This window comes from Giraffa tippelskirchi, chromosome 12, assembly GCF_054371585.1.
Source record: "Giraffa tippelskirchi isolate mGirTip1 chromosome 12, T2T-mGirTip1v1.2.pri, whole genome shotgun sequence".
Taxonomy (NCBI): Eukaryota; Metazoa; Chordata; class Mammalia; order Artiodactyla; family Giraffidae; genus Giraffa; species Giraffa tippelskirchi.
Genome location: NC_137286.1, coordinates 83,736,072 through 83,749,835, shown reverse-complemented (window position 1 = coordinate 83,749,835; position 13,764 = coordinate 83,736,072). Strand labels below are relative to the sequence as shown.

The 13,764-nt window shown below is 40.1% G+C and overlaps 1 protein-coding gene across 10 annotated transcripts in view; it reads left to right on the top strand.

The window, feature by feature from the left end:
• The window catches only part of VWA8 (von Willebrand factor A domain containing 8), a 385,006-nt gene that overhangs the window by 47,296 nt on the left and 323,946 nt on the right, over nt 1-13,764 (top strand). For 6 of the 10 annotated variants that reach the window (XR_014071267.1, XR_014071268.1, XM_081549924.1 and 3 more), the window contains one exon: nt 7,929-8,096. Coding sequence is in view for 7 of the 10 variants with exons in the window: in XM_081549924.1 (XP_081406050.1) it covers nt 7,929-8,096 (168 nt within the window). In the remaining 3 variants the exon portion in view is untranslated. The remainder of the gene's footprint in view (nt 1-7,928; nt 8,097-13,764) is intronic. The other 4 variants (XR_014071269.1, XM_081549925.1, XM_081549921.1 and 1 more) reach the window with 1 other exon arrangement.

Below are 13,764 nucleotides of genomic sequence, written 5' to 3'. Positions count from 1 at the left end.
TCTAGACATTTTCAAGAGTCTTGATATACATATGTCACAAAACTGCTTTCTAGAAAAGGTCTTCCAACTCATGCTGTCATCCGTATGCACTGAAAAACTGTCTCATGGATTCTTGTCAATATGGAGTATTTCCATGTATGTACTTTGCCAAATCGATAGACTTTAATTTGTTTTAAGAAGTACTAACTAGGTTAAATCATTTTTATTATTATTGGTTATTGCTTCTGTAAGATGTCAATAAATTGAGTGGATATGGAAAAGGAGAGAGATACTGATGAAATAAGTTAAGATCTACCAAGAAAATGTTGATATTTACACCGTGTTTGTTTATGTAAACACTATAACATACTCACTTGTTAATGTGAAGGTAACAAATATTTTTAATGCAAATGCTTTGCTGAACGGATTATAGGAACTTTTTGAAAAGAAAGATAAGCTAAAGAACAGAAATATGAAAATTTATATGGCTGATATTATAACACTTATGGAGAAATAAAGAGTTTAAGATTTTTTACTACCACATTAACTGTTATTTGTCTTAGAAGATAAAATAACCCCGCAAAGCTAATATTTTTGATATTCTAACCCTTCAAAAACCTATTACTCTCCTTTTTTTTTCTTACTTTACTTGTTGACATTCTTATCATGAAATCTGCTTATTGTTCTGTGACTCCAAAGAGCTGGAGAGGAAGACTTTTAAGTCATTATACATTGCTTGCATTTCTCAAATATTACAAATAACTTGTGATTAGGTTTTTATGTCTGGCTGATGGGAGACACTCTATATAGTCATAACTGTGGGAGTAGACTTCAAATGATTTTCTCTACCTTTTTCTAAACCATCAACTCATCACATTAGAATCTTGTTGCTTTGACATGATAATGTCAAGTTCCTTAATATACAATATACATATTTAGTGTTACATATAAAATGCACTTTAAACAATTACATAATAGTTTAATGTATTCTCCTCTGTTTCGAATAATTCTTGATTCTCTTTTATTAGTAGAAAAAGTAAGGATTAGCTCCTTTAATACACTGCTTAAATGTTACACGTCACCAAAATTAACTCGTAATATATCGAGTAACAATGCTATCGATCAAAAATTGAGATTTTTATCTTGTATTACCTTTTGCTTATTTTAGCAAATAGGGGGAAACAGTTGCTTGCTTTTTGAGAGTGACTGAATTCTGGTACCTGCTCCAGATCCTTTGCAGCCATCTTGTTCCCGTCTCGTCTCAGGCTCAGTTGTGTCTGGCTTTTTGCAACCCCACGGCCTGTAGCCCACCAGGCTCCTCTGTCTGTATGTCCTCACTGTCACTTGTGCAGCTGGAGAAGGTCTGTGTTCACTCTGACCTCTGTATTCGTCAAAACTCAGGCCTTGGCCTCTTACAATATTGCCATCTTGCTCAGGTCAGCTCTTATCTATGTGTATGTTAACTGTCGGACAGATTTATTTAAATTCAGTTAAGGAGAATCAAGGGAGATAAAAGTAAACCTTCATTGAAGAGACCGCTGTTGTGCTAGGCACTTTTTATATGACTGCATTTAATCTTCAGGACATCCTTAGGATGGAGTTGGCTTCCACACCTTATAGGTGAAGTAAGAGTTTTACCAGCTGTATGATAAACAAAGCAGTGGTAGAATTTGAACCAGAATTTGTCCAGTGCTTAAGTTTAGCTTCCTTCTCTCATATGCTGCTTCTCTTAAAAAAACTGTGATGATCAGGAAGATGCTGCTGTTGCTGATGTTTAATGATGACAACAGCAACTACTACAAGGATAATAGTATTGGTCATAATAACAGCTAATTTTTTTTGTGTGTGTTTTTTTTAAAGAAAGTAACATGAATTTTTTTTAAGGTTTATCTATTTATTTATTTATTTTGGCTGGGTTTTCATTGCTGCATGCTGAATCTCTAGTTTCCGAGAGCAGGGGCCGCTCTTGGTTGCAATTGCGCGGTCTTCTCGTTGTGGCCGCCTCTCTTGTTGGGGTGCACGGGCTCTGGTGTGCACAGGCTTCAGTAGTTGCAGCACGTGGGCTCAGTAGTTGTGGCGTGCATGGGCTCTGTTGCTCCGTGACAGGTGGGGTCTTCCCAGACCAGGGATCAGACCAGCGTCTCTTGCATGGCAAGACAGGTTCTTAACCACTGGACCACCAGGGAAGCCCCGTAATTTTTTTTTTTCAGGTTTGTTGTGTGTCAGAGGTTATCTTCCTTAATCTTTACCATAATCTATGAGATAAGCACCATCACTAGTATAGCTTTAGAGAGAAATGGAGGCTTGCAGAGGGACATGAGTAACCTTGATCATCCACAGCAGGTGGTAGAGCAACCAAAAATCAATCTGATCCCATTTTGATCATTTTAAATGAAGAAGTTGAAACAGAAATTTTTTTTTCCTTTGGATTCTTCAGTGACATTACACTGTAGCCATTTTGAGTGTCTGAAACTCTTTAGAATCTATTTTCATTAGATCATGGCTATATTAATAATAATTGATATTTTAATAGCTTTAATAGCTTTAACTTTTTTTCTAGTACCGCTTTGATTCATAAATAGTGACATCGTGCAGCAGCCCTTGAGGATATTCTCATTTAGTAAATGAGGGCACAGACATCCAGATTAATTGTTTGCCTCAGGTCGTTCATCAAATCAGAAGCAAATCTAGAACAGGGCATAGACAGTTTATGATTTTAGGTCATGCAGCTGCTTTTATCTTGAAATACTTTGTGTCCATGTACTAGCTTGTTAAAGCTGCTATATGGGATGGTTTTGTCCAGAAGGATCTTTATGCATTTTTTTCTGATTTCTATTTGAGAAATTAGGTCTCTGGAAATTCTATAGCTTGAAGGGCAGGAAGAGATCCTTATGGGTTATCTTGATCTAATTTCTACACTGCGGAGTGATCACCAGTATTCATTCCATGTAAAATATATATGTGCTGTTCCCTTCTTTATTTTTTTTTTTAAAGATTTCACAAGAAAAGTTATACCACAATTATTTTATTTTAAAATCTGTATAGAAAAATTTTGAAGTATGTAGGCTAAATCTCTCTTACTGACAGTTAAACTTGTTCAGTTCTGTTTTCATATCAAGTATAAGCATAGATAAGTATAATTCTTCATATATTGTAAAGTAATTAGCCCCCAACTAAAATAAATAAATTCATTAAAAAAAAAAATTCTTTCTAAACTTACATAACAGCATCTTTTAACTGAATGGTTACATTTTTATTCCATAAACACTAAAAGCCTGCTGTGAGCCAGTTTTGCACCAATATGACAAAAAACAGAGGTCTCACCCCTTGAAGGCCTAAGAGTCCTACTCGGAAGGTGAAACAGGTGCATGAGAAAGTGGAAGTAGCTCAGTCATGTCTGACTCTTTGCGACCCCATGCACTGTACCCCGCCAGGTTCCTCTGTCCATAGGGATTCCCCACTGGAGTGGGGAAATCAACCTGGTACATATTCATAGATGGTAAATCCCAGGAGAGGGTCAAAGGATGGAACTGGGATCTCCTGCATTGCAGACAGGTTTTTTTACCATCTGATCCACCAGGGAAGCCACTTTTTCACTTTTTTTTGTTTTTCAAATCACAAGAGAGAATCAAGGGAAGAGGCTTGAAGGGAAGGAGAACATGATGATCAAGAAAAAGCTTGATTTGTGGCATTTTGGTTTTTGGTGTTTTCAAGTGAGCAATTTCAGTAAAATGAGGGTGATGGAAGCTTATTAGAAGCAATCAGTATGTGGATTATTTTCAAGAGGCTTGAAAATAGGAAATTCCCGGGCAGTCCAGTAGTTAGGACTTGGTGCTATTCACTGCTGAGGGCCGGGGAACAAAGATCCCACTAGCTGCCTGGTGTGGCCTAAAGCAAACAAGAAAATAAACAAACAAAAAAGAGGTTTGTAAATAAGGGGAGAGGAAAACGAGAGTATATTAAGAGGCTCAGAAGACTGTAGATTTTCTTCAAGTACAGATATATGTGTAGAAGAGAAGGAATGTGAAAATGCAAATAAGATATGGTATAGTTGATGGAGGGCTTCCTGCGTAGTGCTAGTGGTAAAGAACCTACCTGCCAATGCAGGAGATGCAAATGATGCAGGTTTGATTCCTGAGTTGGGAAGATCCCCTGGAAGAAGAAATGTCAACCCATTCTCAATATTCTTGTCTGAAAGATTCCATGGACAAGAGGAGCCTGGTGGACTCCTTAGTCCATGGGGTCACAGAGTCAGACACGGCTGAGAGAGGGAGAGAGAGATAGTTGATGGAAGATTTTGGAGGAAGGAAGAGAAGAGGGAATGCCAATAAGCTCAGAGTACAGAGCTAGCCTTGGAAAAGGAGGAGGAGTGGCAGTTAGTCAAAGACAAAGCTGCTCCTCCTCCTCATATGAATATGCTCAAGTATTTGCATCATTGAAAAAAAAAATGACTTCTGCTACACTGTCCCCAGCTCCACCTCCCACTATAGTACCAGGTCCCTCCCTTGTCTTCTTCATGGCCAATTATTTTGTGGAATGTTGCTAAGTATGGTTTGTCTGATGTTTCCTCATGATTTGATCAAGATCACGCATATTTTAAAAATGCAGCAATACAATAGGACAGATGTTGTGGCCTTTGGGGAAGCTTCATATTAGAAATTTAATGCTTGAAGTTGATACATCTCATTGCATGCGTGCTAAGTTGCTTCGGTCCTGTCCAACTGTTTCAACTCGGTAGTAGCCCGCCATGCTCCTCTGTCTGTGGGGATTCTCTGGGCAAGAATACTGGAGTGGGTTGCCATCCCCACCTCTAAGGGATCTTCCTGACCCAGGGATCGAACCTTCATCTTTTATGCCTCCTGCATTGACAGGCGGGCATTTTACTGCTGGTGCCACCTGGGGAGCCTGAGGCATCTCATTACTGCATATTAACTGAGGACTTGGTTAAGGTTGTATCTGCCAGGTGCCTTCACTGTTGTGTTATTTTTTCCCTTTGTCACTTAAAAATACCTTGTGAGGGGAGATAGTTTTGAGTTTTTGCAAGTGTCCTGTTTTTCATCATCCTCTTACCCACTGATTTTACCATTCATTGATGATTCTGGCTTCAGCAATTATTACTACAGTGTGTGCCAACTCGTGACTTTGTGTTTCTATCATTTTTTCAGAGTTAGAGGTTCTAACTTGAGGTCTCTATTGTATACAGATAGCTGTGTGCGTTTTACTCTGGAGAAGAGGTGCAGCACTTAATCAGGTTTTCAAGAGGCCTTTTTCCCTCCATTACTACTTTTTCAAGTTACGATCTCAGCACCCACCTCACAAAGAGTCGGGCACCACTAAAGCGACTTAGTTCACACCTCCATTAGGGTGGGTGAAAGGATTCCTTTGTGTTTTCCTTCTGATCTCTCTGTAGCTTATTCCACCTTTCCTCGGGAAAGGTGCAGTACATAACTGACCAAGGTCTCCTGGAGTAAATAAAAGCAGATCTGCTGTGTCTGTTGTTGTCCTGTGTCATCAAGACTTTGTCTTCCCTGACCCACAGTTGGGAAACCACTAAATTTTGATTCACATATTTCTAGTTTTGTCTCTGAGAGCATGTATTTTCATCTCTAGGAAGTGTTTAAAAGTTAAATATAGTATTTAGTCTGTTGTATAACTAAGATTGATAAAAAGTTAATTAGCTTCTTAAGTACAATATTGACACAAGTTGTGATAACTTAATTTCTTTCTTTTTTTTTAGATTGAGATATAGCTGAGTTTGTTTTTATTAGGAGCTGTGTTTTCTTGGAGTAAATAGATTCTTACGAAAGAAGGCTTAATTGAGGCCTTAGCTGAAACGTGAATTTTTATAAGAAGTAGTTTATGTGTTATTTTTGATGTTCTGGAAGCCATTTCTATGGATTTGCCCTTTTATCAACTAGCAAAAATAAGATTCTTTTTTTTTTGGTTCTTTAGCAGCTACTAAGTCACTTCTGTCCATGCATTTTAAAAAATAAAGCTGCTACCACAAGATGCTCAGGTTTATTCATGATTTGATCTTACTTTTAAAATAGGATGAGTCTTAATTGTAGTTTTCATAGAAGCTAATTTTTTATGATAGTACATAGACATTTGAAATGAATTCTGTAATACAATGCAAAATTCAGCAGCTTATTAAAAGGAGACTTGATAAAGCAGTGGCTGTTTTTGGTGTTCCCCCCCCGCCCCCAACCCAAGTTGGGAAGTCAGTGCTTTGCTATTTGAGAAATTTTTTGGATATTTAGTCTCTTAAAAAAATAGAGATAGTCTTTTTCCTCCCTTCATCTGAAGGATTGTTTGGAGGCTAATTTTTCAGATTAGTTGAGGGCTAATTAGTATAGGGAAAATTAAATTTTAAGCAAAGGGGATCAGTATAGAACACATTTTTCTAGTTAAGCAGTGTGGTATGTTTAAGCATAGGGGAAATCACAACCAGTTCAGTGTTGCAAAAATATCATGTGTCAGGCAACTGGTATCAGCGGAAGTATTGGAACGATAAATGCCGTATTGTGATAGACATAAACACTACATTAAGGAGCTTGGACTTAGTAAGGATAAGAAGATTTGAGAGGTAAGAAGGTCCTGAACTAGAGGAGTGGTAGAAGGGATGAATTCCAGAAATACTAAAGAAGTACATCATCAGGACATAGTGATAAATTGGATGTAGGAGGTAAGATAGGAATCTAGGACCTGTCATGGAAAAACAGTGCTTGCACCATAAATAGAAAGATAAGAGAAAGAGAATATTTGGAGGAAAATCTGATGTGTTCAGGATTGTACAGTAGAGCCTGAGGTGCTTCTAGAGTCTGGTTGGAGACATTCATATAATAGGACTATGTGATGGAGCTTGGAGGAGCCTGAGGTTGAGAATGCTTAGCATACCAGTGGTGGTTGCAACTGTGTGATTAAGTATGATGCTCAGACCAGACCCTCTAGAGTAAGAAGAGCTTGGGTTAAAGATGTAATTCTGTCAACTCACATGGGATGGGCAAGCAGAAAAGAGAAAGTTTGTTGTTTTTTTTTTTTTAAAGAAAATATAGTGCCATAAAGATCAAAACCAGAGACTTTTAAGGAGAGAGTGGTATCATAAATTTCACGGCATTAATCCTAATCATATTGTTCAGTACACAGCAGAAATGTCATTGAGGTTTTCTCTTTTTTAAAACCAGATTTTCAGGGATTTTGACCAAAAAATAGATTTTTCTATCTTGTTCAGCATCTATCAGTTAAAGACGGATTTTTTTTTCCCCACGTCTTTAGTACTTTACTTTTTTTTTTAAATTATATTTTTCCTGTTTCTTTCCATTTGGAGTCTACTTTATTTCCTTTTTATCTCTATTTCTAATTTTCTTAAACTTGGAAAACTAGGAGTATGATTATGGTCAGTATGCTATAGCCCAGTGAAAAACCTGAGTCTTTTTCTGTTTTGGTAAATCTATGATGTTGTCAGTGTGGAACACAATGCTGAATCTGAATCCATTGTGATGGTGACTCATTTAAAACCTGACAGTCTCTGCGTGTTCTCACCTAGTTTATCTGATCTCCACAAGAATCTTGATAGAGCAGATTGTAATCTTCATTTTTTGTTTCTAGTTAAGGAATCTGCTTCCTTGATTGCATTACTGATCCAAAAATAGCTCTTAGTTTTCTGTTTCACTGGGGATATATCTAAAATGTTACAGCTGAAAGGAGCCTTAGAGACCACTGCGTCTAATGTCTTCATTTTACAAATGGGGAAATAGGCCTCAAGAGAGAAAAATCACTTGGTCAAGATCCTGTTGGTAGAATAAGCAAAACCAAGATCTGGAGCCCAGCTTTTTGGACTCCTGGTCCCTAAAATAAGGAGGCCTAGTTTCATCTGCATGAACAAGTAAAATCAGGCCACGCTCCACTGTGTTTGATGGTCTCCTGTTGCTTTTGTCTCTTGGAAATAGTGTGCAGTTCGTGCAGCCACAGAAGGTAGAACACTTATCCTGGAAGGCTTGGAAAAGGCGGAGAGGAATGTTCTGCCGGTTTTGAACAACTTGCTGGAGAACAGGGAGATGCAGCTTGAGGATGGACGCTTCCTGATGTCTGCCGAGCGTTACGACAAACTTCTCCAAGTAAGAACAGAAACACGTCACCGCTGCGTCTGAGCTGTGAGCCGCGGGCTGTGCCATCTGTGGTATAAGGCATGATCGTATGAGAACAAGGACAGTTGTTCAGGGGGTGGCTGGCTTGGGCAGTTGGCTGAGGCCAGTTGCGTGTTTGCAGTTTTATATGGCTCTTCTGTTTGTAGACCATGTGAGAGGACTTCCCAGAGTTTTATTTTGTTTGTCTCTCTAATCACTATTTTTATTTCTATTTTTTTCCTTTTAATTCTTTCCTTTCCCCTCCTTTTCTATCTCCCTCTTTCCTTCTCTTCCTTCCCTCAACAAGCCTAATAGGTTCTAGACTGTGCTAGGCACCAGGAAGACAAAGTTGAATAAAATCTACTTGTTGGTTCAAGAAGCTCGAAGTCCAGTAGATATGGACAGAAATGAGTGAAATATTTAAAGATACCCTGAAGGTCCAAACTACTGGCATCTCATGCCTGAGCTGGTATAAGAGCTTTGTCTCTGGACCCCCTGCTTCCCTCCTGGCTCCCCCAGGGCAGTCAGTGATCAGTTTAAAACACAAGTCAGGACAGGTCATTCCTCTGCTCTTCCACTCAGAATAAATCTAAAGTCCTTACAGTGGAATACAGGGTATCTGGTGATCTGAGCCATCACTGCCTCTTTGACCTTATCTCCTTCTTTCCTTCTCCCCTTTCATCCACTCCACCTGCCAGTATGCTCTTTACCGTTAACTACTCGATTTGCATTCTCCTGTCTCATCACTGCTTTGCACAGGCACCTTGCTCTTCCGGAATGGTTTTCTCCCAGACATCTGCCAGACTCATTCCTCTGCCTCTTTCAAGTCTTGGCTCAAGTGTAACACAGGCATGCCTTTTTACATTGCGCTTTTGCCCTAGTGTTGCTTTGCAGATATGGTGTTATTTACAAATCTAAGTTTTGGGGCAACTCTGCGTCAAACAAACCAATGGGCACCATTTCTCTAACAGAGGTCGCTCACTTCATGTTTCTGTGTCACATTTGGTAATTCTGACCACATTTCAAGCTTTCTAATTGGCGTTTGTTATGGTAATTTGTGATCACTGATCTTTGATTTGCAGTTATTTTGGGGTTCCTCAAACCAAACCCATATAAGATGGTGAACTTCATCAATAAATGTGTGTGTTCTGACTGCTCCACCCATTAGCTGCTCATCCCCCAGTCTCTGTCCCTCTTCGCAGGCCCCCCTGTTACCTGAGACATAACAACAGCATTGAAATGAGGCCAGTTAGTAATCCTACGGTGGCCTCTAAGTGTTCAAGTGAAAGGAGAAGTCACTTGTCTCTCATGTTAAATCACAAGCTAGAAATGATTACGCTTACTGAGGAAGGCGTGTTGAAACCTGAGATACGCCAAAAACTAGACTTCTTACGCCAAACCGTTAGCCAAGGTTTTCACGCAAAGGAAAAGTTCTTGCAGGAAAGTAAAAATGCTACTCCAGTGAACACACAAATGGTGAGAAAGAGAAACAGCCCTGTTTTGCTGAAGAAAGTTTTAGTAGTCTGGATAGAAGATGAAACCAGCCACAACAGTCCCTGAAGTTGATGCCTAAACCAGAGCAAGGCCCCAACTCTTTTCAATTCTCTGACGTCTCAGGGAGGTGAGGAAGCTACAGAAGAAAAGTTGAAGTTAGCAGAGGTGGGTTCCTGAGGTTTAAGGAAAGAAGCCGTGTCCATAACTTAAAAGTGCAAGGTGAAGCCCGAGTGCTGATACAGAAACTGTGGTAAGTTTTCCGTGAGATCTAGTTCAGGTCAGTAATGAAGATGGCTACACTGAACATCAGAGTTTCCATGTAGATGAAACAACCTTCTATTGGAAGAAGATGCCATCTAGAACTTTTATAGCTAGAGAGGAGAAGTCGATGTCTGTCTTTAGAGCTTCAAAGGACAGGCTGACTCTCTTGTTAGGGGCTAATGCAGCTGGTGACTGTAAGTGGAAGCTAGTGTTCCTTTGCCATTTTGAAAATTGTAGGGCCTCTAAGAATTATGCTGCATCTAATCTACCTGGGCTCTACAAATGGAACAACAAAGCCTGGATGACAGCAAATCTGTTTATAGCATGGTTTATTGTTAAGCTCACTGTTGAGACCTACTTCTCAGAAAAATAATTGCTTTCAGAATATTACTGTTCATAGACAATGCACCTGGTTGTCCAAGAGCTCCGATGGAGATGTACGATGAAATTCATGTTTACAGCATTCAGTCTGCAGCCCATGGATCAAGGAGTAATTTCGACTTTCAAGTCTTATTTTTTAAGAAATGCATTTTGTAAGGCTCTAGCTGCCACAGTATCTCCTCCGATAGATCTGGGCAAAGTAAATTGAAAACCTTCTGGAAAGGATTTGCTATTACAGATGCCACATTAAGGAGACACTTATGGTTCATAGTGAACCTGACATAGTGAACACAGCTGAGTGACTGAACTGACTGATGGTTCATAGGAAGAGGTCAAAATATCAAGATTAACAGGAGATTGAAGGGGCCTCCCCTGACAGTCCAATGGCTGGGACTCCACACTCCCAGGGCAAGAGGTGTGGGTTTGACCCCTGGTCGGGGAACTGGATCCCACGTGCTATAACTGGGGATCCTGCATGTCACAAGTGAAAGATCCCATGCACTGCAGCTAAGACCCATTGCAGCCAAATGAATGAATGAATGAATGAAAGACTACATAAATGTTTTTTAAAAGAAGAAGAAAGCGAAAAATGCCCAGGAGTTTGATAAAAAAAAAAAAAGTTGATTCCAACTCTCATGGATGACTTTGAGAGGGTCAGGACTTCAGGGGAAGAAGTAACTGCAGACATGGTAGAAAGAGCAAGAAAACCAGAATTAGAAGTGGACCCTAAAGATGTGACTGAATTGTTGCAGTCTCATGATAAAACTTTTAACAGATGAGGAGTTACTGGTTATGGATGGGCAAAGAAAATGGTTTCTTGAGATGGAATCTACTTGTGGTGAAGATGCTGTGAAAGTTGTTGAAATGATAACATAGGATTTAGAATTTCGAACATAAACCTAGTTGATAAAGCTGAAGCAGAGTTTGAGAGGATTGACTCCAATTTGGGAAGTTCTGCTGTGGGTAAAATCCTATCAAACAGCATCTCATGCTGTGGAGAAATTGTTCATGAAATGGTTAATCGATGCAGCAGACTTCACTGTGGCCTTCTGTTGTTGCTGCTCAGTTGCTCAGTCGTGTCCGACTCTGCAACCCCATGGACCGCAGCATGCCAGGCTTCCCTGTCCTTCACCATCTCCCGGAGCTTGCTCAAACTCAGGTCCATCCAGTCGGTGATACCATCCAACCATCTCATCCTCTGTCATCCCCTTCTCCTCCCGCCTTCAATCTTTCCCAGCATCAGGGTCTTTTCCAGTGAATCAGTTCTTCACATCAGGTGGCCAAAGTATTGGAATTTCAGCTTCAGCATTAGTCCTTCCAATGAATATTCAGGACTGATTTCCTTTAGGATTGACTGGTTGGATCTCTTTGTAGTCCAAGGGACTCTCAAGAGTCTTCTCCAACACCACAATTCAAAAGCATCAGTTCTTTGGTGCTAAGCCTTCTTTATGGTCCAGCTCTCACATCCATATGTGACTGCTGGAAAAACCGTAGCTTTGACTATACAGATCTTTGTTGGCAAAGGGTTTTAGGGAATTTCCACAGCCACCCCAGCCTTCAGCAACCACTCTCCTAATGAGTCAGCAACCATCAATATTTAGACAAGACCCTCTACCAGGAAAAAGCTACTATTCACTGAAGTCTCAGAAGATGGTTAGCATTTGTTAGCAATAAAGTATTTTTAAGTTAAGGTATGTGCATTTTTTAGATGTAATGCTATTGCGTGCTTAATAGACTACAGTGTAGTATAAACATAACTTTTGTAGGAACTGGAGAACCAGGGGATTTCTGTGTCTCACTTCATTGCAATATGTGCTTTATTGTGGTGGTCTGGAACTGTACCTGCAACACCTCCGAGTTCTGCCTGTGTTATCAGGGAAGACTGTCCTCACCCGTTTATTAAACATTGCAGCGTGCCTTCTGCCCCCATGCTCCCTTACTCTGCTCTGTTTTTTCCACAGAGTCATCTAATACCCTGCTTGATTTACTTATGGTTTTAGTTCACTGTCTGCCTCCCTCCGTGTGTGTGTGTTAAGTCACTTCAATAATGTCCAACTTGGTGCAATCCCATGGACTGTAGCTGCCAGGCTCCTCTGTCCATGGGATTCTCCAGGCAAGAATACTGGAGTGGGTTGCCATGCCCTTCTCCTGGGGGTCTTCCCGACCCAGGGGTCCAACCTGGGTTTTCTGCACTGCAGGCAGATTCTTTACCCTCTGCTTCCCTCTACTAGATTATAACTTTTACTAGGTCAGGAATTTTGTCACTTATTATCTCAAACTTCAGAACGATGCCTGGCACGTGGTAGGTGCTCAATGACTCTTTGTTAACAATTAAGTGTAATGAAGTCTTTAAATGTTGTGATACAAGAAGGTATAAAGAGGGCAACAACAAGGGACCAGGGTGGTGGGGATGGGGGGTGGCTCTTCAAAGGCTGAAGAACAGTGAAGAGCCATGGGAGGGTCAGGCAGAGAAGGAAGATGTGACATTTAACAGGTGACTGCTATGGGCTGTTACTTTTACAGGCATGATCACATTTAACTTTCATAACACCTGTAATAATATCGGTGATATTATTTCCTCTTTTCAGATGACAAAATTGAGACTTCAAAGGGTATAATAACGGGCTTTTGGTCACTTAGCTAGAATGTTCACTGGAGTCAGCATTTGTGACTCCAAAGTCACATGTTCCCTTTTGTTTCTGGTCTCAGCCCCACCATATCCTAGATGCAGGAATGTGGGCAAACTATGTAACTCCTTTGAACGTCAGGAATTGTGTCTACTTGGATTCTGGTGAAAATTAAATGAGAAAAATTCATGGAAAGTGCTTACCATGTATTAAATTTTTAAGAAATGTTATTAATTACTATTACTATAGCTTGGTAGAAATATGTCCATAAACACATTTATCTATTGAAAGTCCCTGAACAAAGCTAGTGGAGGTGATGGAATTCCAGTTGAGCTATTTCAAGTCTTGAAAGATGATGCTGTGAAAGTGCTGCACTCAACATGCCAGCAAGTTTGGAAAACTCAACAGTGGCCACAGGACTGGAAAAGATCAATTTTCATCCCAATCCCAAAGAAAGGCAATGCGAAAGAATGCTCAAACTATCATACAATTGCACTCATCTCACATGCTAGTAAAGTAATGCCCAAAATTCTCCAAGCCAGGCTTCAGCAATACCTGAACCGTTAACTTCCAGATGTTCAAGCTGGATTTAGAAAAGGCAGGGGAACCAGAGATCTAATTGCCAACATCTGCTGGGTCATTGAAAAAGCAAGAGAGTTCCAGAAAAACATCTATTTCTGCATTATTGACTATGCCAAAGCCTTTGACTGTGGGGATCACAATAAACTGTAAAATTCTGAAAGAGACGGGCATACCAGACCACCTGACCTGCCTCTTGAGAAACGTGTATGCAGGTCAGGAAGCAACGATTAGAACTGAACATGGGACAACAGACTGGTTCCAAATAGGAAAAGGAGTACATCAGGGCTGTATATTGTCACCCTGCTTATTTAACT